The 27,650-nt window shown below is 30.3% G+C and overlaps 1 protein-coding gene across 4 annotated transcripts in view; it reads left to right on the top strand.

The window, feature by feature from the left end:
* The window catches only part of LOC109595270 (neuroglobin-1), a 58,225-nt gene extending 31,171 nt beyond the window's left edge, over positions 1 to 27,054 (top strand). For 3 of the 4 annotated variants that reach the window (XM_020010586.2, XM_020010589.2, XM_020010587.2), the window contains exons 3-4: positions 22,649 to 22,880; positions 23,880 to 24,100. In XM_020010586.2, the coding sequence (XP_019866145.2) occupies positions 22,649 to 22,880; positions 23,880 to 24,029 (382 nt within the window). In that variant the 3' untranslated portion in view covers positions 24,030 to 24,100. Of the gene's footprint in view, positions 1 to 22,648; positions 22,881 to 23,879; positions 24,101 to 24,500 lie in introns of those variants that run through there. The other variant, XM_049969495.1, reaches the window with a different exon arrangement.
* The last annotated feature ends 596 nt before the right edge of the window (positions 27,055 to 27,650 follow it).

Raw genomic sequence — 27,650 nt, forward strand, 5'->3', positions numbered from 1 at the left:
TGGAGATATCGATGATTATTTATTTTAATAGTATTAGTCTAATTTTCTTCTAAAATATGAAGAAAAAAAAATTTCAATGAACATAGATTTTTAAATGATTTCAGAAATATCAAAGATTATTTATTTTTATCACACACATTATGTTATCTCACATATTATGGACCATATAACATCTCCTTAAAAATGTTTAACACTATAGATTTATAATGCTATTACACCAAAATACAAACAAATACATTTATATGGCAACACCAATAATTTATGTCGAAACATTTTGGAAAACTTCCATTGATCCACTTTGCCTTCTAAAGGAAAGCTCTATCCGGTATAAAAAAAGCTTACTATATGGGGAACTAAAATTTATTTCATTTCTCTCTTGTGACCATTCAAACTGAACTTCTTATAAGATTAATGCATACTTTGTCGATAAAAAATTTAAATTTGTTGAATAATGTTATTTATTGTTTTGACATTTGTGGAAATTGTAGAAATTCAGAAAATTCACCACATATTACTTTTAAAATCACTCAAAAGTAGATTCATTTTCAATTTTATTGGTTCAATTTTTGCAGTTATAATAATTGTTGCATTATATTTTATAGATGCAGGTAGATAATGAGGTCATACATAATTGTTAGTATTCCATTCAGATAATACAAATGCAAATATTATGTTCATAGAATAGTAGGTATAATTATGCCGTCATTTATTAATAACACAGTTATTTCATTTGATCCGTAGCCTATTATTTCCATTAATAATAGATTAATGATATTTATTGATTTTTACATTAAGTTAAAAACCTGTCATATGTTATTAAACTAGAAAATCACTAGTTCTTATTGTGACAAACTAAATTACTCCCATATAAAATTCACTGACATATTTTATTATGTATCAACCTTTCATGAACCTGATTTAAAGAAAAAACAAGGGTCGTTCCTGTATAGTAAAACCTTCCCACATGAGAAACTTGTGCCATTTCTTTTGTGATCATTCACATCATTTTTTATGCCGCCTGTTTCGCACGAATGTAGTTGCCATCATTCTAGAGTGAACAAATGTCTCACCGAAAGTTTTCATATTAGCGACCCAGCTTGCTGTAATGGCGAACAAAACCGTTGCTGTAACTCGGAGATCACTGCGGGAGTGCGTCCGTAATTTACACGCTGCGAAGGGCAAGACTGCGGATTTAGTTTGTACCCCCACACATCCATCTCAATTGTCGGGTGGCGTTTAATTCGCGGTAAGGAGCTTAAAAATTACCTATAAAGTTACTAAAAGTTGTTCTGTAGAACGTCGTTGTCAATCTTTTAGTGATCAAATTAAGTCTTTGCAAATTCAATTTGACAGACCTGGGCTCAATTCAGGAATAAAAAACACTTAGAAATGCTCACGTATAATACATGGTAATTTAAAAGTCGAGGTAGCACCCTTATTCACTCATCCAAGGCTCGTCTGCGAAAGACGAATACATAATGTCTGAAAAGTCTGAAAATGTGACACAGAAATTGGAGGTGATGAGTTCAAAATGGCTTTGAAATATGCATGAGCTCAAATATACCGGTATTTCATTAAGGAATGCAAAATTCATAAATATGCAAGTCAGGCATGATGTATTTACATAAAATTTTTCGGATATCCGAGTCAATATTTCTTTTATTTACCTGATTGACGGGGCCATAAGTGAACGAATTTGTTATAAAAATAATCGTCTTGTTTGAAGGTGTTAATTAACAGTAGATAAATATTAAATTAAATTAAATTAAATTAAAAATTTCCATTTTTTTGTTTTATTTACACTAGCCTCAAGTTAAACAGGAGGTAATTCAAATTGAATTCGTTAAGATTAATTTCCGTTCGTTTACGCAAACAAATCAAATATCAAAGGAAACAAATTAAAGGACAAATCGTTTGACGTGTGTTGGCGTTACATATTTTTCAATTCGTGCCCCCAAAAACATCTAAATAATATACGTCAATCTAGTGACCCGTAATAATTTTCAGGCGGGCCCAAATTCTTTCTGTAAAATTTTTGTCGATGTTTTATTATGGTTTAGGTCGAAAGCGGCAATAAATGTATAAAATAAAACAATAAACTTAAGGAAGGGGCGGTTTTATGGCGAAGAGGGAGGGAATGTTTGGAAAAACGGATCGTTTTTCACTTTATTGCGTCTACATCTGCGTTATTTGTTCACGATTATTGGGCGTAATTCATCAGCTGATTAACTTTCAGAAAGGGCCAGTTATGAATTGCCTAATCAACAACCATTATTTTAATATACAAACGATTAAAAAATTGGAACATTTTTATTATATAATTAGGCATATACTTAAAAGTGTAAATATATAGAATTTGATACACAAAATGATATTGATCAATGTGAAGTTTAATAGTTTCCTTCAAATTGCATAAATATGTGGAATATTTGTACAAATATCATTTTTTATGAAAACCTGTTAAACCTAAATCAGTAATTTTTTACGTTAATTTTATTATTAATCTACAATTCAAGACTTTGCTTTTTGATAATATAGAGGCCTCTGCATAGTTGTTTCTGCTGCTGTGACTGAAAAATACACCTTGAATTCTTTGTTTTACTTAAAAATATCAACTTTTGTTACGTAAATATTAATAAGGACGTTGAGGTTATTCTAGCACAGGAAGGGTTTAATAAAGGCAGTTCCCATGTCATACCTGTGTCCATTTTTTTAAATAAATTGAAGAGGAGAGACCAACCTGATTAGGAGAGTTAAAACTGATAGGTTTTGGGATATCCAAATCCAGAATCCTTTCCAGAATTCTTAATTACGGTGAATTGTACATGATCGTAACCACTCTTGTGGTGGTATTTCCAGCTGACGGGTGCATCGGGATCTTCTAACTAATAAGGTAAAACATCTTTATACGACCAATCTGGGTTACCAAGAAATCCTAATAAATACTCTTGACAGTTCTTGAGAATATTTGACCATCACAGAGTATATTTTTAGTGAGATGTAGAACTGTAGGAATTTTTTTATAATTCTATCAAGATCATATCAAAAAGTTAAAAAATCTCATGAACATAAAAATTCACATTAATATTTATAACAATTAATGCAATTAATGACTTTTTACTAATATGTGGAATGGAATTGTATACTCTATAAATCTAAAATTATAAACAATTTATTTGGTTTTATTCTAATCTAGTTTGTAAACACAACATCTGTTTTAACAGTGGTAAATCAATTATAAATAATTAATAGACAGTTAATTAAAATCAAAGCAGTGAATCGAATGGTGGTACTGTATTATGATCGTAGATCTCAGTAATATTTCACATATGCACTACTGGAATTGTTTGCTCTCTCGGTTTATTTAACATTTATTATGTTTACACCTTGTCCGTATGCGAATGGGGGACTCTCCTGTCAATTTCGATATGTTCACGGGTTTGTATACATCATTTACAACCGACGAAAGTCCAGTGCAAACAAACTGTCGAATCTATTTTAAGATTGAATCAATTCGTTATCGTGTCGGCACATCCGAAAAATACACTTGCTTTTATAATTTATTTGTTGGGGTTTCATTAAATTATAAAATAGGGTGATTTTTTGTGAATTTGAATTCATGACTCAAATGAAAATTTTTCTTTCAAGTTTTTGCAATAATTTAATGGACTAGACTATGTTTTAATTTGTTATATAAACTAAATTTTAAATTAAAATCAGTTTGAATTTTATTTATTACTAATCAGTCTGAAAGATCAGCAATTTCATAAGTTTTGAGTAAACAAATTTTGTATAACTTCCTATAATTTCATACCAAGGTTTCACCTTGTGCAAATTTAATATAAAATTAGTTATGTATATATTTAATTATCAGTCCGAAAAATGGTTAGACTTCCTCAAAGGTTAGATCCCAAGCTAAATTGTTCAGTTGGAGTTATTTATGTAGTAAACGTTCTAACAATATTTGCTGCATTCAAAGGCTGGTGAAAATAATAACGTGCCATACGGTTGGAATTTATGATTTCTCTGAAGTTTAAACTTGGAATGAAATCATTTCTTATTATAATAATGCATTTTGTTCCGGTGAAATGCAAATGAAAAAGCAATGGGAGCTCTTGCACAAATACCTAGCATGCAAAACTGTAGGATGATCTTCAAAGAACACACAGAACTTGCCTGAAAATGTTAAAAACTTCAAGTGAAGCTCATTCGTAAAGGACGTAAAGAGATACCTGATTTTCAACACAATATTCTCGGTCGAGGAACAGTTCATGGAAATTTCATGCCAGTTTTCTGTTTATCGTTTGTACTTTAAATAAATAACTTAAAATTTTGGTAAATGATTAAAAGAACAATTTCTCAGAATAGTGTTCCTTATATTCCTCCTTTTTAAGGTCTACAAAAGTCCTGGTCCATTGTGAATTCCAGTTTTTGGTCTTTTTATTTTGTTGTTGGTTGAACTTTATTCATACCAAAATACTTAAACATTAAAATAAAATAATTAATTTTATTTTCTCATTAAATTAAATCGACCCGCACCTCCGACTTATTAAATAGTATAAAGTAGGAGCTGCATAAATTAGATTATGAAATGAAAGCAGTAAATTCAAGTGGATATCAGGAATATTAAAGTTGTGGATAAGTAATCGCCGCCGGTTCGGCGCATTTTTCTCCAGTCAGCCAGTTCCCCATTATCAGAAGGACGTTTCGTATTTCTGAATTAATTAAATGTTTTCATTCGCCTGTTCGTATCCCGTTCCACGGAGACACGCTCATAATCCAAATAAAAAAGTTGGTCGCTAATCCGAGACTCCGTACATTACATCGGACGTTGGATCTTCGCCAGAAAGTTTCAAAAGCCACCGACATTTTTCTTCGTGAGTCACAACAAAGGATCTCCCTTCATTGGTTTAATATCGAATAGTAACCATAAAATTAATTACTTTGCTTCCCTTCAACTGTGTGTTGCGAATAATTTTGTAATTTAGTTAATTAAAATCGTGTTAAACTTTTTGATGTCAATACGTTTATGTCATAAATTATACGTATTAACTTCAAATGGATAATTACTCAATTTTGCATACATTAAAATGTTTAACATATTTTGAATTATAGTTAAACGGTTTTAATTGTATTCACTTTTTAGTATAATTAAATATTGGATATTGGAAAATATAATTTCCATTAGTATAATCAAATTTTCCAACATTGTACATGAAAATTCTTGATACAAGAAAAAAGTATGTAATTCTTGGAATCAAAGAAAAGATCAACGACAGTTTTTCATTATTAATACGTAATAATTCTAACGTAATAATGGACAATATCGAAAATAAATGCTGAAATAATTTGATTGGTAAATTTAAAATGTGCAAATATTTTTTAACATAATTAAAACCGTATAATATTTTTATAGTTATTAATTTAATAGAATTAATTTTATCAAAATATTGGTGACATACAAATTTAAATTATATAAAATCTATATAATTTATTTTTTAAATGACCGAATTATCTAATGACTGAATTACTTAATGACTGAATTACCTTATGGCTAAATTACCAAATGACTAAATAACTTACATACTTACTAAATGACGAAAAATAGTTTAAACTAAAGTTGAGAGAGTTGTGAAATTGGATAAATTGGAGAAACTACTCCTTAGTGATTTTTACGAATTTAGTGAATAAATTATTACTCAAATTACAAAAAAAGTAAAAATCACTATAAATATAAAAATTTACTAAAATCCCGAATAATCACTGTATGTAGAATTTAATTAAAATCTCCAAAAAATCATTAAAACGTAAAAATTTAACAAAAATATAAAAATTTTCTACAATAAAGTTACTAAAATGTATAATAATATTAATTTATTTTAGTATTAGAAAAATTGGTAGATTTAAATGATACTTACTTATTTTAATAAGTTAATGAAACATTTTCCTTAAAAAAATCAAATGAACAAACTATTTACGTACGCATTAGGCTCGAACGAAAAAGCATGTAGTTTAAACTGATTCAAAGTACTTACTGTCAGACCGTAATGAAATCATCAAAGTTTACAAACAACCTTTGCTCGTCCATTAATAAAATTATAATGTATACACGTGTAGATCATCCTGTAATATTTATTTTAAAATAATTTTTCTATCGATAAATCTTTATTGCTTGTCTGGAAGTGATGGCTCCCATTTATTTTTGGGACAGTGAAGATTTATGAACTTCGATCTCGTTCCCAAAGATGCATGACTAGAATTAATATATAATATATTTTCTGGCACGGCGTAAGTACTTATTGGCTCATTGTGACACAAAGGGTTATCGGTTAATAATAAATAGCATTCAAATCGATTAAACGTTATTGTTGGTGTTCCTTATTCTAGAGCACATTTGATAGCTTTGTAGTTAGATAATCAAGAATTTATTACGATTCTGTTTTATGTAGAACTTTTCCAATAGGTGAGGTACATTAAAATAATAAGAAATTTGAATAACGGAAATAAAAAGCAGGGTCTGGATACAGGCAGTTCAACACATTTTATCAGGGACGAAAATTTCCAATTCAGAAATAGACAATACTTTAGAAAGTGAATACCATTTAAAGTATCGTAAAACCCTACGAGGTTTTTTCCAGTCCACGAATATAAAACGTAAAACCAAGGGGAAGTTTTCCACTTTTCAATATATTGTGTTTTTTATTCGACCCAGATTGGAAACTTGGAAGAACAACTGTTTGATCCGAATCTTAATTTTGAACTTCGTTGAATAAAATCAAAGATATACAAATAGACAAGATGTTGAATCATATATTAAACATAATCTAATTATATTTTTCATGAAGGTTAGCCTAAACAAAATAAAATGAGAACTAATAAATACGTTATTACTTAGGTAATCACTTTAATTGCAAAATATTTGAATGTCATAAAGATTTTAATATTAATTAGCCCTTCAAACTGGAGTAAATTTCAGCAAAATGGAATATGAAATAGTTGCGTTCAAAATCAGGCCATAGTTAATCAATGGTTAACACAATTTGTTTGTTTACCATAAACTAACCGCTTTATCCAATAAGTAAATCTTCCAAATTAAACTGGTGAGACCTAAAATCCCGCTCTTTCCCCATTCCAATTACGTTGTCCCACCTCCGAAATTAATGATTGCACAATTCACGATAATCTCCTGCAGCCCGTGCAGACCTAGACGAAAGAGGGGAACGAAATAACCGAAATAAGTGGAACGGCGTGTCCTCGAACTTGCTATCCTTGGGAACCCCGTGCTTGCACTTTGTAGTGTCGTGGAGGGTCCTCCACTCGACCTGGATTTTACCTGGACTCCCTTAATCAGAGGTGTGTCAAACTATAAGACCTTCCTCTCGTCTCCCAACGAGAATAGAACAAAAACGCTAACATCCCACTCTCTTTTCTTATTACCTGCCTCTTGTGTGTGTGTTTTTTCTTAACGCTAATAAAATGGTCCAATCTACGGATTCGTGCTTCATCCGGCGTTGGGACGGAAATTAAATTAGGGAACGGAGAAAAGGCCCCTCAAGGCATAAAACAAGGATTGTTATTGTTTTTTGTAATACACTTCATTTTTAATAAATGGACGCAAATCCTTCAACCCTACAAGGCAAAGGACATTGTAATAATGTAACCCCAAATGTTCATTCAAGTATTCATCTTTATTAAATCAGACTAATAATATCTCATTATAAATTAATAAATTAGTTGGAATTGGGCCAGTAAGCTGATACGTCAGGACAATCTCGTGGTCTAACACATATGCCATTGACGGAGTCGAGTATGAATCCTTTCTTGCAGAAACACCCGGAAACACACTGTAAAGTGCAGGCCTTGGTTTGAGGCTCCTTGCATGTTAAGGGGCATGCGGTTCCACAGTCCCTATACTCAGCATTCGGACCGCAATCATAAGATGCTGAAAGACATAAACGATAAATAAAAACGTAAGGTAAAAGTTAAGTGATAATAAAAGTCTATTATTATGAACAACAGATTTATTAACACGGATTCCAAATTTATAGAGTAATAAGGGTGGGTATAACAGAGCCAGGAACGTAACTAGAGACGTCTGGACAGCGTGTAGGTCTGACACATCTGTTGTTTACTGAGTCCAGTATGAAACCTTCTCTACAGAAACAACCTGGAACGCATTGTTCAGTACATGCTTCTATTATAGGTCGTTTGCAGGTTAAGGGACATGCTGTTCCGCAGCTTCGGTATACGGCGTTTGGTCCACAAGGTGGAACATAAGCCGAATCTAAAATGTTTATTGGAAAATAATTATTAAATTTGTAGTGGCTTTAATTTGGTTTAAGAATTTAACAGGATTAAGTATGAATAAAATTAAACCTTTAACCTTCATGGAAATAAAATTGTGTAGATATAGTTATAAATAAAATTGTTTTGTGAATATAAATGTACAAGTATTAGATTATTGGCATTTACGATATTGGAGTTTAAAATGCATACAACGAAATGCGAATTTAATGGAAAATCTGGAATCAAGCCAATTTAAATACAATAGATTTTATCGGTCCAATTTAATGAACCAAATATTTTGACAGGCATTTACAAGTTGGTAAGGTGAAACATTTTTCGAGTAACAATAGTCGATCTATCTGAAAATTAGCATGAAAGTGTGAAAATACGTTTATAGAAAATAATTTAAACAAAACTGACAATTCATTTAGAGTGCAGTTTTTCGTTAACATTATTTAATAAAATGTAAAGTTGAATAAATTCTGTTGTAAATGATTTTGAAAAACATTGAAATCTCGTTAAAAATACTAGAAAATATTGTACTCAAAATACAATAAATATTAAACGTTATAAATAATAAAAATGACATTAAATAAAATAAATATATAAAACCAAAAATTACTCGTTAATATTTATACCTTTACTGTATTCACATAAGGGATTGAAGTAAATAATAGTCATTCATTTAAAAAAATATATAGTAAAATTTAGATTTAAAAACAATTTAACAACATAGTAAGTACAAATTATTTATTTTGTATATAATAATAATAATAATAATATATTAGTAGTTTGAATTGTTAAATTTAATACATACTTACATTTTTTAATTTTATAATATGTAATGTAATTTTAGTATTTCAATATTTTTAAACAAAAGCAATTCCACTGAATATAACTATAAATCCAGAAAAACATCAGCCCTATGACAAATAATTTATATTCTGTTCAAATAAATATCAAACGTTGGAATATTAAAATAAACCATGAAACCAGGAGTGCAATATAATAACCAGAATAAAGGTGAACTGCAACTATCGATTTTTAATCAGACAGATTTAAAATTTATTAACTTTCCAATATCCAACGTGTTCGTCGAACGTCCGCCAATTTAAAACCAAATTATTTTAACTCAATTTAAATAAATTGATTCAACATCAAATCGCGAGAAAACGCTCGCGTTAATTCCGGTTAAAATAGTCCGGAGCCTTGATTGATTAATCCGTTTGTTTTTTTACAAAAAACGTTTTGCAGCATAAAAATTTTATTATAGATTACCTGCAACGAAAGCCACACACAACAAAACGACAAACGACACGAACTGCATTTTTTGATTTTTTTTTATTATAAATTTCTGGACTGCAGTGCCGGCTTTTATATGCGGACAATGGGTCCTATCGTCCGCATTTGAATAATTTTACGTAAAATGGAACGAGGAAACGTTGTCATTACCGCACATCCGGCAATTTCCGTCCTTTCAATGCGGATTATCCGAAACTTTATCTATAACAAGATGTCGTGAAAAAAGGCGACACCATCGTCGGCTTATCGCGTTATTATGCATATATGCATAATATAAGTATTAGTGCAGTGCAAGGATAATCTTTATACCTTTTTTTATGTCTCAGACTTTAATTTTTTGTTAGGTTATTAACACGACTTGTCGTACTTGTTAACGGCGGATTTAGCTACAGAAGAGCTGTGTTGGGCTGCTCAGCAACTCATTAACCTAAGAGATTTGTTTTTATTAATATTTCTCCAGCTATTTTGGTGAAATAGCAAAATTTCCAATTTCAGTAATACCCTCATGTAAATTGGCTAAATTGTTAAAAACTTCTAAAGAAACAGTTTGGTAACTATCTTCTTGAAATATAATGTAAAATTTTTAAAAAAATTTGGTTAATTTGTATGATTACAGTGTAATTTGTCTTTGAGGAATAAAAATGGAATGGATGGATGATTGTGAAGAATAACAAAAATATATTCCCTAGTAATTTATTTCACTTTTAGAAAAATGTATAATCAAAGACTTTTAATATTAATCTACAAATCAAAATACTGCTTTTTAATAATATCTGATGCCTTTTCTCCAATCATCATACAAGTGGCCATAGGATGATGGGACAACGTGAATGGAAGCACACTTGCATCTGCAACTCTTAGATTCCTTATTCTGTGCACTTGTAAATGAGTGTTTACAACGTAGCCTTCCTGTGGACTGGAACCCATGGGACAACTACCTACTGGATGCCAACACGGCCAGGCTAGTTGTTTTATAACACATACCCAATAATCTTTAGATGATATGTCGTAAACTTGACATTCTTGAAGAGCAAAAGGGATCATTGTGGCATTAATTTTCTTGAATGCCTTCGTATTGGAAAGTTCATTAAGATGCATAACAGCTTTATACAAACGATCTATATCTTCCTTTTTCGAAAATATGTTTGGATTAATTATTGGATAATCATAAGGATTGTTGCTTTTAAGTTTAATATGCCCTTGAGATTTTGTATGCAAATTTATCATATAGACACCAAAAATTTTATTTGTTTTTATATTGGTGGTCATCCCCAAAAGGGTCTTATTCGTGTATCTGAGAATGCGATTGGTTAAATCTTTTATTGAATTAATTACTGAAGGGTTGTGGGAGAATTCTAAATCTGGATAGGTATTTAATGATTCATACTTAGAAGAAATAAATGATACACTCGTAGTTGCACCATAAGACGTAAGTTTTCCTTTTCCTTCTAAGAAATCAGAAATATCTTGCCTTAAGGTTGTATCTACATCATCCGAAGCGTTGTGACTCCATGTGGTGCTAAAACACGCGTGATCCTTAAATACAGATCCGACATTAAGATCTTCCACGACTGTAATGTTGTTTTCTTGAAGATGTGCTTTTGGACCCACACCAGATAACATAAGAATTTGTGGCGTCTGTATGGAACCTGCTGATATTATAACTTCACGTCTGGCTTTTGCATAGTTGTTTCTATTGTTGTAACTGAAAAATACACCTTGTGCCGTTTTGCTATGCTTAGAAATATCAACTTTTGTTACGTAACTATTAGTAAGGACTTTGAGGTTATTCCTGCACAGAACGGGTTTAATAAAGGCAGTTCCCATGTCATACCTGTGTCCATTTTTATTACTTAATTGAAGAGGAGATACTCCAACCTGATTAGGAGAGTTATAATCTGTTAGATTATATCCCAAATCGACGTGTGCACTCAGGAATGCCTCCGTTCTAGAATTCTTAATTGCACTGAATTGTACGTGATCGTAACCACCCTTGTGGTGGTATTTCCAGTTGATGGGTGCATCGGGGTCAGTCTTGTGTAAATCTTCTGACTTCAGAAAATATGGTAAAACATCTTTGTACGACCAACCTGGGTTACCCAGAGCTGCCCAATTGTCATAGTCGGCGGGATTTCCACGAGCGACAATAAGACCGTTTAGCAAAGAAGATCCTCCAACTCCACAACCTCTTGGATATGAGCATTTACGATCGGTTAAACCTATACCAGTTACGCAAATAGAACCATTTACTTTTATAATTTAAATGCATGTTTACCCAGGCATCCGTTTTCTTGTGGTTCCGAATAAAATCCCCAGTTGTAGTCGCTAAGCAACATGGTAGTTGCCAGTCCCGGAATGTCGGTGGCGGCATTAGAAAAGTTCCCGGCTTCAAGAAGCAAAATTTTCCATTGTTTAACTTCCGATAAACGATTAGCTATGACCGATCCTGTTACGCCTCCACCCACAATTATAAAGTCAAATTCACCATAGTCTAATAAATAATATTATGTTACGAGAACCTAATAGAATAAACATACCATCTTACTTTTGACAGTTGATGAATTCTTGGGAATAAATCTGCTTGCGTCAGTCGGCAATTTATAATTCTCTGCCTCTTTTGTAGCTGCATTGATTAAATCTTCGTAAAACTTTATAGGATCTGTCTCGGCAATATAGGATGAAAATAAGTTAAATATACAAATCAGAAGCAAAAACGACATATCTTTTAAACAATTTATTTGAAAATGGGAACCTTTACGGACAATATTTGTTTTAAATGAACGTTTTAATCTTATCATGAAAATATGTATAAATAAATTTAAATAAATCACTCACTTATCAAAAACAATATACGTACAGATGTAAAATACGCAAAATATTGTTGATATTCTAATTATAATGATTAGTTTAAAATAGTATAATATAACGTTCACTGACAACCTTATTAGACATAGTTATAAGTAGTAAAACCTTCAGAATAATTCATATGACACAACATGACACGATAATAACGTAGTATGAAATATTATACAAACAATAAATTTATATTTTTAACATACATCTAAAAATAAAAATTACAAATCACTTAAAACTGGATCGATTTAAGAGAAATCTATTAATTATATTCTTGATTTCTTTTAGTTGTTCAATTATTAAATTGAATGAATAAATTAGTGTTTACTGAAATGGTAAATAGACACTAAAATAGCATAGATACTTTAAATTTTACAAATGCAGTGCTGTTAATTATTTTAAACATGTAAGGTAAATAGTTATGAAAAATACTGATATATTAAAAGCATTATTAATTCTAGAAATAAAAAATATTTTTCAGCCATTATCACATATCTACATAGTTTAAATTATTAAATTACTTAATTAAATACAACATACTGCTTTTTTAATAATTTTTTGTATATCTGAATAATTGTTATTGAAGCGACATTGAAATAAATATTTTAACAAAATACATAACTTAACATTGTTAATTAATAAGTGGCTATAATTATAGCATAATTGTGCTATGTCCATTTAGGAAAACAATTTTGAAATATTTTTTTAAATATTATGGATATGTTTATCAAAATAAATAAGTGGCATCCAACTCTATAGAAACGCACATATAATACCGTGAACTATTATTTAATGAACAACTTTTTTACTTGATCAGGACTAACACATTCGATAAATATAATCCCGATGATCCGCCATAAAACTGGATCTCTACTAAACACCGGCTCCGATTATTTACCGATCCCATTCACGTTCAGCATTAACTGATCAAAACAAGATATGAGCGGACCCAGATATCGATGGCGAGTTTCAGTGGATAACTGGCCGACCGATAATGCGATGCGTCACACACCCCGCAATTACAGTGTCATCTGATGATGCCATTAATAAATTAACTAATTGCCCATATGCGATATTAATTCGTTATTGGTTTCAACATGTTACCAGCCGCCGTACTCGCCGTTTTCCGCTGTTTATTTCCGTCGTTGGTACATTGGTAGGAGTATATTTCATTGTTTATTTATCGATTCGAAAAAAAAAAATTATGGCTCTGGCTAAGTGTTTGTTTATTAAACCAATTACTTAAGTAAATGATATAAATTCTATCACGAGCACATAAATAAAATTAAAAATAAAATTCTCCATTGATTGATCTAATAATTTAAAATCTGCATTAATATATCAGTTAATATCGTAGGATAACCTGATACTGATTTGTATTTATTATAAAAATATATTATATTATTATTATTATATTATATATTTCTAATGTTTGTTGTTTAACATACATTTACAAGTATTAAATAATATAATCATTGTTAAGTGGCGCATCCACCATTTTTTGAACAAACTAATGAACTATATTAACATTCTCCTATGATAAAAATATATTGACTAAATTTGATATAATACTACTAGTAACTAGTTAAAAATCAAATCTAAGAGGAAAAAGCAAAAAAAGCATTTTGCTTCGTTGTTGGAAATGGCGTTTAGCCACTATCTAAAATGAACAAAGGATGACGTTCTGTTTTAGTGTGAGCCAAAGTGCCAAAATAACAACTCATAGATCTTTCAGTTCTAACCAAAACCGACGTATAAAAGAAAATACAAACACTCTTTGTAAAGTAAATCTACTATTTGTTTTCCATCATTCCTCCCTTTGCTTTCCAACGTAGTGATATTTATGCATGTGAAAACACACGATAATTTCACTTGACTCTTAACCAATATAACGATCAAAGCATTCGTTTGAAATCACTTGGGAAATTTGTAATTTAAACAGTAATTCACGGTTTGGGCAACAACGCATTTCAAACATGAAGAATAAATACAAATAAAATAGTATAAAATTATTTCTTAAACTTAGATTAAATTTATTCAATGGAATGATTATTATTTTGTTATACTTTCAATTAAAATAAATCTCCTAACAAAATGTTTTTCAATAAAATTTTACAATATACAACTTCACAAATTCTTATATATGTTATAAAATTTCTATTAAATTAAAATTAAATTTTAACATTAACAATAATAATTCAATATATTTGAAAAATTTTTAAGTAAATATCACTATGTAAATATGATAAAACATTGAAGAAACCACGCTCCAATTTTAAATTATTCCATCTAATTCTATTTTAATTTCTAACAGGTTTTATACATTATTATGTCAGTTAATTTATTGGACAATTTATTGTCTAATTTATTGGTACCAATTTTTTTCTAAGGCAAGCAATATGTTTATTTTTAAGTTACGTTATTTAACCTGTAAACCTATAGGAGTTAGATATACTACCATTAAATAAACGTCAATTAATTGGGCACTATATTGTCCAATTTATTGGCGGAACATTATTGTCCAATTTATTGGCGGAATATAAAATGTTTCATCAATTTGTTAAGCAGGTAAAAATTATCTGATTCCTTGTAAAACTCAAAATGTATTGCAGAGAAGAAAATATGTACAAATACAAATTTAAAGCGGATTTTCAGTTAAACCTAAGAGTTCATAAATGTAATAAAGCATTTAAAAAGCAATTCCCAAGGTATAGCATTCTAATATGAAAATCTCAGAACGAACAATCTAACAATTTATCTCTTTGACAAACCATTAAAGGAAACAGAGAATAACCTACTTTCATAAAATCTGAGAATAAACGAGATTTATCAAAGTATTATGAAACACTTCTAATTCTAATAAATTAAATTTTGTCAGGAGCTCCCGATACAATCTTACCAAAACTTTTTAATTCCTTCGAAAACTTCGTGTTACAGTGATGAATATACATGTAATGCGGACTCACGAAGAAACCCTAATTTCAATATCGGGTATCCCTTTGTTATATGTAAATCAGACTTTTCGTTGCTCCACCACAATCTCCCCCTACGCGAAAAGCTCCACGTCGATATTTTGTTAAAATGCGCAAAAATAATGCGGACGGATGCCACATCTCTCATAAATTATCCCCCATTCCGTCTGGACGATTGCGTGAATTCATTAATCAAGCCGGACTCGATGTTTCACACATAAATTGAAACGCTTTAATTAATCTTCTTTGCTTTTCCTTTTGTTCAGGATCCGTACATCTGTTTTGGCTAATAAAAAATAGAAAACTGTTTATAAATAATTGAATATCAAACCTTCTTAACTTGTCTGTTCCAAAACTAAATTAAAAACTCCATTAGAGTGTCTGGTTGAATTTAATAGAATTACGAAAAATAAACTTAATATACATTCAGAACTCTTTTACTATTTGTGTTAGTGTATCACCATCTTTTAAATTACTTCTCGTACATTTAATAAAAACTTATTCTGTCGTCAAATTTGGCCTACTAAATCCTTGTATCTTCAAAATAAATTAAACAATTGAAGTTAAATTTTAATTTCTTTCCTTTTTCTCAATAGTCCCATAAAAATATAAAAAATAATCGTTATCTTTTTAAATTTACTATTTAAAATTAATTTATTTTTATTCTTAAAATTGTAATATATTACTTTTTATGGTTCTTTGTGCATTTTTGGTGTAAACAAGTTTATTTATACAGTTAAACGTTTTAAAATAAATAATTTTAACTAGACATTTTGTATAATTAAACATTAGAATTAACTTTTAACACGTTTTATGACAATAAACCTCGTGTAGTGGACTACTGAAGCAATTCAGCATTCCTCGTGGCAAAATGTGGAACGGTCCCCAGCCGCTCAACATTACAACCCCCGGTGAAAGCCAAGTTTTTCAATTAAATTCACCGACACAAGCCGTTCGACAGTAAAAATTGTAAGGCGAACATTTCGTCGAGGCTACGTTTAATGGTCCATCTGGTTTGGAAGTGGCAATTTTCCCAATTAAACTTGTCCAGAAGTTTCGTTCGATCGTCTAGCAAAACGGACGACGGCCAAAGTGACTCGAGGTAGTTTTGTTCCGTGTCGTCGGCCTTAAACGGCGCGAAGAAAATTATTTTTGGTCAGGTGGAAACGCCGGTTAGGATAATCGCGGCTCAAGGATCGATTAGTGACCCAGTGCATGATACGATGCGTTACCATGGTTACTGGGTTCCTGAACAGCTGCGGAAACACAAGATAACAAAAACATATGACTGGGAACGTACGACCAGCATCTCGGAGATTAATTGAGCGACTGCCGGATTCCTATTTTTCATTCAGTGTTTTCATTAGACGCACAAACGCACCGCGTTTCATGTGGACTAAGTCGTTTGTGTTTTACTTTGATTTCCGTCTAGTGAATACTCGCAGAACACGCAAAGACATAAAGAAATATTTTTATTATGTTCTATATATTTGAGTTGGGTGTTTAATGAGGCATGATTCGTAAACACTAATAATAATAATATAAACTTAACTATTAAGTAACACTTATGATAGTTCTAGTCTCATTTTTGCTTTGAAAATCAAAATAATGTTTTCAAAACTTATCTCAATGAATTTTAAAATTAAATTCTTAATTAGAGTTTATTAACTATTGAACTTTTAGAGATTTTATGAAGTATCATAGTTTAGTAGTAACATTAAAACATATTGGACTTTTTACAAAAATCTACATTTTCATTCAATATCAAACTACGTTTTTGAAAATTTAATTAATCTTTTATTATTTTTGATAAATATTCCTAAAATTACAAATACAACTGACACTATTAAATGATATTAATGAATTTTAAAATTAAATTCTTAATTTGAGTTGATTAACTATTGAGCTTTTAGTGACTGTGACAGTTCTAGTATTAGTTTTGGATTTTGTGATACTACTTTAAAAACTTTCCAACTCAAAATTGATTGATGCTGTAACTCGCTTTGTTTAATATTTGACTTTTTACAAAAATTCACATTTTCATTCTATATCAAACTACGTTTTTGAAAATTTAATTAATCTTTTATTATTTTTGATAAATATTCCTAAAATTACAAATACAACTGACACTATTAAATGATATTAATGAATTTTAAAATTAAATTCTTAATTTGAGTTGATTAACTATTGAGCTTTTAGTGACTGTGACAATTCTAGTATTAGTTTTGGATTTTGTGATACTACTTTAAAAACTTTCCAACTCAAAAATGATTGATGCTGTAACTTGCTTTGTTTAATATTTGACTTTTTACAAAAATCCACATTTTCATTCTATATCAAACTACGTTTTTGAAAATTTAATTAATCCTTTATTATTTTTGATAAATATTCTCAAAACTATAAATAAAACTAACACTATTAAATGATGTTAATGAATTTTAAAATTAAATTCTTAATTTGAGTTGATTAACTATTGAGCTTTTAGTGACTGTGACATTTCTAGTACTAATTTTGGATTTTGTGATTCTACTTTAAAATCTTTCCAACTCAAAAATGATGCTGTAACTTACTTTATTTAATATTTGACTTTTTACAAAAATCCACATTTTCATTCTATATCAAACTACGTTTTTGAAATTTTAATTAATCTTTTATTATTTTTGATAAATATTCCCAAAACTATAAATACAACTAATATTATTAAATGAAGTTAATGAATTTTAAAATTAAATTCTTAATTTGAGTTGATTAACTATTGAGCTTTTATTGACTGTGACAATTCTAGTATTAATTTTGAATTTGTGATACTACTTTAAAAACTTTCCAACTGAAAAATGATTGATGCTGTAACTTGCTTTGTTTAATATTTGATTTTTTACAAAAATGCACAATTTCATTCAATATCAAACTACGTCTTTGAAATTTTAATTAATCTTTTATTATTTTAGATAAATATTCGCAAAAACTATAAATACAACTAACACTATTAAATGATGTTAATGAATTTTAAAATTAAATTCTTAATTTGAGTTGATTAACTATTGAGCTTTTAGTACTAGTTTCGGATTTTGTGATACTACTTTAAAAACTTTTCAACTGAAAAATGGTTGCTGCTTTAACTTACTTTGATAATATTGGACTTTTTACAAAAATCTGCATTCTTTCAATTTCAAATTACGTTTTTGGAAAATTTAATTATTCCTTTTGCTGCCAAAATTTAAATATTTACTTATAATTTTGTACAAAAATAAAAATTCTGGAACTTCCAAACACTCTTTTCAAAAATAACGATTACATAACATTATAAAATAACTGAACTTATCAAAACTCACTCAATATCGGAAATAGCATTTTTGTTCCAAATTCCTTTGATAATCAAAACCAACAACATTGTAAAATCAAAACGTATCACTAAATTAAGTTTTAACGAGCTATTTTAAATATGCTCTTGACAGTTTCTTTCACACTTTTATAAGGATCTTTAATACGTCTACTTTGGCAACTATAAATATCCATTAACCAAAGATAACAACTCTAATAAATTAAAGCACAATAACCTAATTTGTCTAAAGTGGTCACGAAAGCACAATATGCTATTAATGCTATCTGAAGACATTCGGAAGCCTATCTGATTCACACTAAGCAAAATAAATCGTCTTTTCATGTAGAAAACCGTACCACCGTGTCGAGGTCGACTATTTTTATCGAAGATTTTAAGACACCAAGTAGATTGTATAATAAATGCATTTGTAAAACACGCGCGAGAGTTATTACAGATCGGTTTTACCCTAGTTTCTCAGAAAACTGAATTAATCCCCGAAGGAATTGTTTTCGAAAGCCGCCATTTAAATTATTAACCGCCAATCAATATTTTAATGAGATTGTGGTTTGCATTCACTATTTATTAGGTGGACAAAGAACTAAATATAGAACCAATAAATTCACTAACAAATCAAGTCCTACTTCGTGCCATTATCCGTTAAGGCTTTATATGTATTTATGGAATAATAGAAATGAGAATTTTATACCGAACGATGATTAAAACACATTTTCATGCACATTTTTGTGTGTTTAACAGTGGCGAAACTACAAAATTACACTGCCTCCTTATCAGCCGGATCACGAAATTAGAGAGTGGGGAATTGATAAAAAAACTCGTAAATTGCATTACAACTGGGAAATGTTATTTTCAACGGGACCAGCAAACTTTATTCTCCGAAGTCATACATATTTAAAGAGTATAATTCGAGTGGCCTTTGTAAATAGACCAAATGACTAAGGGGAAGTTTTCACCCTCCGGAAGAAATTTTTATGACAGTTATGATTGGTTCCGCTTCTATGCGTAATTACTTTAATAACGGTGATTTAGGCATCATCAAAAGCGTATCTATTTTTATGGTGTCCTTGGATGAATTCTTGATCATTTCAATATTTGTCAAAACAAGATCTTGAATTAAATGTCAATTAGAATTGCTAATGTTTAATTAAGACATGGACTTGTTATGTGCAGAACGGAAACGGGACAGACACATATACATTCACATATTTGGCGAAATAATATCCTAAATAAAACTATGATAAATTTTATTAAAGTCATTCATTTAAATAACAGTGACTATACCAACTAAACAACTTCAACCTAAATGCTCATATTCAGTTATGCAACTAAAATTGACAAATAAAAAACTTTCCACTCCATCTATCCGAATCCATAATAAGCAAACAGACAAACAAACGCACGAAACCTAGTTCGACGATCCCTGGCAAATCCAAAATGCAAATTAAAACAAACAATACAGTCTAGAACCACTGCAAGTAGAATTGATATTTGTAGTTGCAGCAGGTCTATTGAAGTGCGAAATTGTCTTCGTTATAAGTTGAAGGGCCGACAGCCGCCAAATGAGGACGGGCAACCAGTTAATGGACATGCCAAAACAATTTTGCAACTCGTCCGAGAACAAAATAAAGAGGCCATCCATCTCGTAACCTTAATTAAGGACCGGTGAACGCTCCCCCACTGTTTTGCCCGTTTAATTTCTTCGCATTTCATTGTTTTGTTTTTTTTTTTTTGACTTGAATTATAAGCCAATTGTTAGGCATTTACTAAAGTCGCTGACAATATTATTCTCCCTTCTATAGGCACCCAAACATTAGTAAATGAAAATATGGATTATAAAATAAATATTCCACATACGCACTGTTTGTTCTGTAAATAGTTCAAATCGAAATGGAACACAGCGACAACTAGTAATTAAATTGAAGGCACAACTTTCCGACCAACGTAGACAGTTTCACAGTAAACTAAATTCCTGTAAGTGCCTATTGTGTGAGTTGAAATAATTTTATCAGTTTGTTTCGGGAAGCACAAGACGGTCTTGTTAATTATAAATTGTGTTATTTAATTCTTATAATATGTAATTTAACGCTAATAGAGGACAGCATGTTGCATCTGATCCGATTAGGCAACTACATTTACATACACGTTTACGCAAAGTAAGCTTGATAACAAATATAAAAGAATTAAAATTTATTGTTTGTGCTGGTTAAACCCGAAGTTTATTATTTAGAAAATCCTCAATAAATAGACTAGAGGGATTTGATACTTTTTCCGGAGACAATGGCCATTGTTTTGCGCATAACATTCCGAAGCAGCACAAATAACTTTATTATACACTTGCCGTTATTGTTCATACTTTCCGGGCTACAGAATATAAACTGGGGTTGGGCCAAATTGATTTCATTTCGTTCCTGTCATAATAGACTTAATGATGATTGTAATGTTGCTGTTAAGCGAATAAAAGAGGACATTCGATGAGCAGAAATTTTATGACCCAGTAGGTTCTTTGCTCGAATTATACGACGACCTAATTGTAGCTTCGAAATTTATTATCATTTTATAATTTCAGTATTCAACATTGTGTTCATTAAAATGTTTTAAGCACACAATATTTGAACTTATATCTCCATCTGTATAATATTAGAACATGTTTTTGACTCACAACTTTTATAAAGCTGGTCAAAGGAAATGGCCATAATAAACAAGAAAAGGAAAGTTTTAACTTTCTTTTCTGTAAGTAACGTTGCACACAAATAAATAAGTTTTGCACTGAAAGAGGATAACAAAGAGATTTATGAGCTATTTTTATAACAACATAACAACATGATTTTACCTTCCTCCGAATATTTTATCTCTTTTATATTTTCAAGTCTATGATGTTTGAAGTTATGAGAATTTACAAATAATCACTCACTTAAATATGTATATTAAACTACTGCGTCCCTCCTTACATAAAGGGAGAAATGTTCCAGTAATTGAGAATTAACCGTCAGGTGTTTCACATCGAGAGCAAAATTTCCCTTGAGACTTTCCTGTGGCAGCCAAATAGTCCTTTTTCTCACATCCTCTTTAATTATTTTGTCATGACTCCAACACCACACCGCGGTAAATAAACGATTAAATAACATTTTACTAATGCGTTTAATAGTTATTGAGTGTGCTAAAGGCAAATAAGAGGGACTTCCCTGAGGTCACCAAATGTTTCTCTTCTTCACGACATATTGTCACGATATGGATGCACAGCAGAAATAAATTGTTCATGTATTTTGATTACAAATTAAAAATCCCTGAATATAGTTTGGCCCAGACTTGTAGGGATTACTCTGTGTTCAGATTCGGCGGGTCAAAATACATAGGAATGTCATGGTCCCATCAATGACCCAGAGTCTGCGCCGCAGACCACTTTTTTTTGTCTGTGTTATTTATCCAAGGGGTTGGGGATAAAACGCTAATACTGAATGCGGTAATTTATGATTGATAAAATCGGTGATAGTAGGGGCACTTTCACGCGATCCATTAGACACAGTGGTTTTTCAAACGCGAGTAAATAAAAATGGGGAAGTTCTTTGGGGAAATCAATAATATTTTTCTTGTCCCGGGAGAATTTGTGAAACGCATCTGCGAAAGACATGTAAATACGATATTTGATGAAATCAAATATTTCTGTGTATGGCTTTGGGTTGTTACATTTAATAGTGAAATAAAGGCTTTTCAGATATCTTTTGTGCAACAATGCGAAATCGGAGAGGTTTTAAAGGGTGCTGTATTAAATTTATGGACCTGAAACACAATGGCTTTTTAGTAATACGTTTTTAGTTCTTACAAAACAACACAACATAACGTTATAATGTAGTTTTCATTACAGGCGGATTCAAATAACCTCTTTTATTTATTCCAGATTATTCGAGGAACACGGAGAACTGCTGAATCTGTTCGAGAAATTTAAGGAGCTGAAAACAAAAGAACAACAGGCCACGAGTTTAGAACTGGCCGAGCATGCCAGTAATGTAATGAACACCCTGGATGAAGGCATCAAAGGACTAGACAACTTGGACACTTTCTTTGACTACCTTCATCAAGTTGGTGCGTCGCATAGGAAAATACCAGGCTTCCAGGCGGAATATTTCTGGGTAAATATTATTGTTTAACATTAAATTTGTCTAAAACACAACTGTTAATTGGGGTAAATTGCTTATGAAAACAATGAAGTTAAAATAAATCGCTTCTACCACGTCCAATATAATCGTCCCAATTTGAAACTTAATTTAGACAAATTAGATACACTGTAACCACCCGTTTTTTTCAGCTTACATTTACCACACGAGGGCAAATAAAAGACATTACCCCCAACATAAATAATTCTCTGGCGGGCGGAGTATTTTTTAAAAAAGACGCATGAGACATGTTTATTTCTTATCGCATTAGCCTCAGCATTTGTCATTCTGCTTTTTACTTTTTTGCGTTCATTCCTTTTTATACATATATGCTCGGATACTCGGCAAAAATGGCACTTTTATATCCGACTCCCGTGCCACGTTTCGGGTCTTCATAAAAACTGAGTTAAGTGAACGTGATTAGAAATTTGTCCTTTCGTGTAGATAATAAAAGAGAAACATTTCAACTAGTAGAGGAAATCATATTAGGAAATCGATTTCTGTTGGGTTTATCTTCCCTGCTCGTTATCGAATTCGAGAGTCCGAATATTTTTTAAAGTTTACTTGGTAATTTATTTGATTTTCTTTAAATACAGTGTTCCCAGAAATTGACGTACCCCACCAATAATAATAATTATACTGAAAATGGGAAAAATAAACATATACACTTTGTATATTAATTTTAAAATACGTTTTTATTTATATTTGTTAAAAAAATTTAAAAATATTGTTTTCCTAAAAAAATTAAAAATTTAGTATGGGGTATTTTTAGCTCTACTACGAATGAAAGCCTCATACTCAAAATCGAGGTTCAAGTTTCATTTTGATTCAAATTCTCCCAAATTTCGAGTAGAAGATTTATTTACAAAATTATAGGTGGTGTGTTAATTTATTGGAACAGTGTATTTTGCTTTTTTAAACGTGTGTAACCTACGTTGCACATAAAAATCAACTTTCAAATTTTTTCCATTTCAGAGGGCAGAGAAGCCGTTCCTGGATGCTGTGGAGCTGACACTAGGAGATCGATATACGGAAAATATGCAAAATATATATAAAATAACGATAAAATTTATTATAGGCACATTGGCTGAAGGATTTAATAATGCTCCTCCAATAACGAACTGATTAAAATTTAAACCTATTTATATATTTTGTTTTTACAATAAAATGTTTTTATTTATTAAATTGGATATTTATTTTGCATTAAACTATTACGTAATTGAACTTCCATGAATAAAAATTGAATTAAAACCGATTAAAAATTCCTAAACAAATATTTCATTTTCATATATTTGGACACGGATTCGAAAAAGGTACTCAGGCTGATAATATTAACAACGGAATGAAATTGTGATAACATATCTAGGTCAATTTTAATTTTCGTTAAATTTTAAACCGCATATTTAAATCGAAAAATTAAATAACATACATTTATGTTTTTATATGATTTAAAATTTAACGAACCAGACCCGTTTGAGCAATGCAAACTAACCAACAAACAAAATTAATATCTAAAATATTTTATCATGCATCCGATACACTAATTAAATTAGTAAATGCCATTTAATGCCACTAATTGTGTTTTAATTTTTACAGCGGATAGAAAAGCCGTTCCTGGAGGCCGTCGAACAAACTTTAGGGGACAGATACACGGAAAACGTAGAGAATATATACAAAATAACGATAAAATTTATAATTGAAACTCTGGTGACTGGTTATAATAACGCCAACCCAACAACATGAACAAGAGACTGATTTTCTCGAATTATTTTGAACCAACAACCGAATGTTTGTATATTTTGAGTGCCGTGGTACAAAGTAAAAAGAATGTGTGTGTGTGTGTTTCTTCATTTTTTTAGTTCCATTTCGCTTCCAGAATGTGAATGTGTGTTTGAAAACAGGGAATGTCCCAGGAAAAATGACGGTTTCAATGATAGAAAAATAACGAAAAGTCAGTCTTCCCCAGTTTTTTCTGTGTCCCTCCCTGAAATTATACACAGATGCAATGCTGAATTGTTTTTTAATTGATATTGTGATTCAACAAAAGACGAAGACATTGTATATTGTGAAAAAAATTGTGATATTATTTTATTATTATATATAGTTAAAAGCAACTGTAACGTATAGTATTATAAATTAATTATATTTAATACTGATCTATCACAATTTTCTTCGGACTTGTAAATATTATTTGTAAGATAATCAAAATTTTTACAAAAATTATAAATGTAATTGAATTAATAAGACCAAATGTACTTCTCATTAACTCATCTCAACTTTCACTATTACTCTATCCTTTACTGTCTTTGATTATCTTATGAAAATATTCATTTCACAAACACCCTTCGATATATGGTCAAGTGATAACACTTTCTAGTACAATTGAAAATAAGACGGTCGACTAAAATTGCGTGATTTAGCCTAAATGAAGTAGAACTAGATTGTCGTCAAGTACTTCCTTCGAACTTTCTGGATATTCCATGTTCATCCTTAATTTAGCAACGACGATCGTTATTTAAATAGGGGCGAAATGCTCTGTCCGTGCTTAAGGGGCTCACTGTCGATTTATTTTATGTAAACATGCAATTTTTTACTATGACCTATTTAGAAATAATACTTGCTTCAATTATGTAATGTTGGGGTTGCCAAAAATCTTTGAAATTATTTTAATACTGTACTTCTCATGAATATAAAATACATCACTAAGTATTTAGGTAATAAATATGTGGTCTTTTTGTAATTGTCCATTTTAATATAATTTTAAAATTTTAAGCTGATATATAAATAGATGTGTAACATTAATGGCAACCTTATATTATTCGAAATTGTACCTTACACAAGATATTTTAAAAAATACTCATATAGTATATTTGTACAGACACTTTTAAATACATATATCTGTGGTGTTTGTTTCTTAAAGCTCTAAATGTTTGTAAAAAAAATATTTATTGTAAATCAGTCAATTTATAGTCAATTGTATAACTGTTATTATTTCAAAGATATATTTTGTACATTAAGAGAACCAAATATTGCTGTTTAAGTTGCAGTGTACAAAGTAAAATTAAGTTTCTATAGGTTTTCAATTATAGAAAAGGCCAAGTCATAAGCAAATATATGCGTAGATATTTATTTATTTAAACAGGTGTAATAGTAAGAATAAGTCACACACTATCAATAAATAAAAGTGTTTGGTGTCTACAAAATTAACATTCAAACATATCAAAATAGTTGAAGGCAGAAAACAAACAAAATTTGCACACTTGCTATTACACAATTAGAACATTTTATTTATTTATTGTTTAAAACTGACTGTATTAACAATAACCAAGATTTTTTCTAAATTGAATATTGAACAATTTGAAATACGTATCCTGCTTGAGGGTGACAACGTTTTTAACAAAATGGGGTAAGCACGGTTTAAAAAAATAACATTCTTTTACTTTTTTACAAACAATTCATAAATTGTATATAAAATACGTTATATTTTTATACAGTAACATTTTATACATTAAGTAAAAATAAAATTCGCACTACATGGCCGTGCTAAGGAACCCAACAAAAACATATAATTTTTTAAATCAGTGTTGAACAGTTTAACGGTACCTGGGTGTCGGCGTCACATCAGTAAATTGGTGATTTCCGATCTGACGCTGAAGGAATCAAAAATAAATTGCCCGTTAAATTCTAGCAAATAGGGCAGAAATTTATCAGACGTTTCTAAATGTACATACAACAACTAAACACAGGGTACAAAATTTAATGTTAGTGCCAAGCGAAATAATTATTTTAATAAAAGACTTGAAAATTGTGACAACACTGATTTACCCTTAAACCCAAGTATGTAATCAGTGGAAATTTGAAGGCGTTTCGACGCGATACAAATTAATGTTGTAATAGAACATGTTCGTAGATGGAAAACTTGCAACGCATGTGACAGTTTTCCTTCTAACATTTAAACATTGTACATAATATATGGTCAAGTTTTATTTCTACAGGATCACAACTTGTATATTGTTAATTGTGTATAGGTATAATGTGTAGTTTACTACACATTTCCAGATTAGGTTTAAAACGTATCATATATGCATAAAGTACATGTTGTGTGTAATATACTATTGTTATTTATATAAAAATTAAATAGCGATGAAATTATGTTGTTTTATTGTCCAATCAAATTTTAGAGAAAACTAGATAATCTGAATTCAATAATTTAGCCAATCAATATTATTATTAAACTTGGTAAGACTTCAGCTACCAGTTCATAGATGGCGCAACTGAATTCTACATTATCTAATTGGAGTTTCAATCATTGAAGTGGTGCCCCATACTGCAGTTATTGCAATGTACAGTTCAAAAACAGTTGATCCATCTGAATCCTGAAAGAGACACCATGTGCAATAGAGACAGTAAGCCTCCCACCACGGAACAGACTTCTACTGCCTCTGTCATGCTTGATGTCTCTCTCTAAATTCAGACGGTTCAAACGTTTTTCCTACTGTATATATTTGCCTTAAGTTTGAAGAAGTGACAATAAGTATATTAATTTTTGATAAGAAGTTGACTTGGACTTGATTAAATATAAAACGGAATATAAATAATTGAAAGATTACATGTTAGTAATTGGTCCATTGTTGCTTTGGAGATTTTGATTTATATTAAAATTGAAATAATTCTGCTGTAGGATGTTTCCAAAATATTTTAAAAACAACTTTTGGTTTAATTAAAAATTTATCACATTAGTGCAGC

Source organism: Aethina tumida, chromosome 7 (assembly GCF_024364675.1).
Source record: "Aethina tumida isolate Nest 87 chromosome 7, icAetTumi1.1, whole genome shotgun sequence".
In the NCBI taxonomy this organism is placed as follows: domain Eukaryota; kingdom Metazoa; phylum Arthropoda; class Insecta; order Coleoptera; family Nitidulidae; genus Aethina; species Aethina tumida.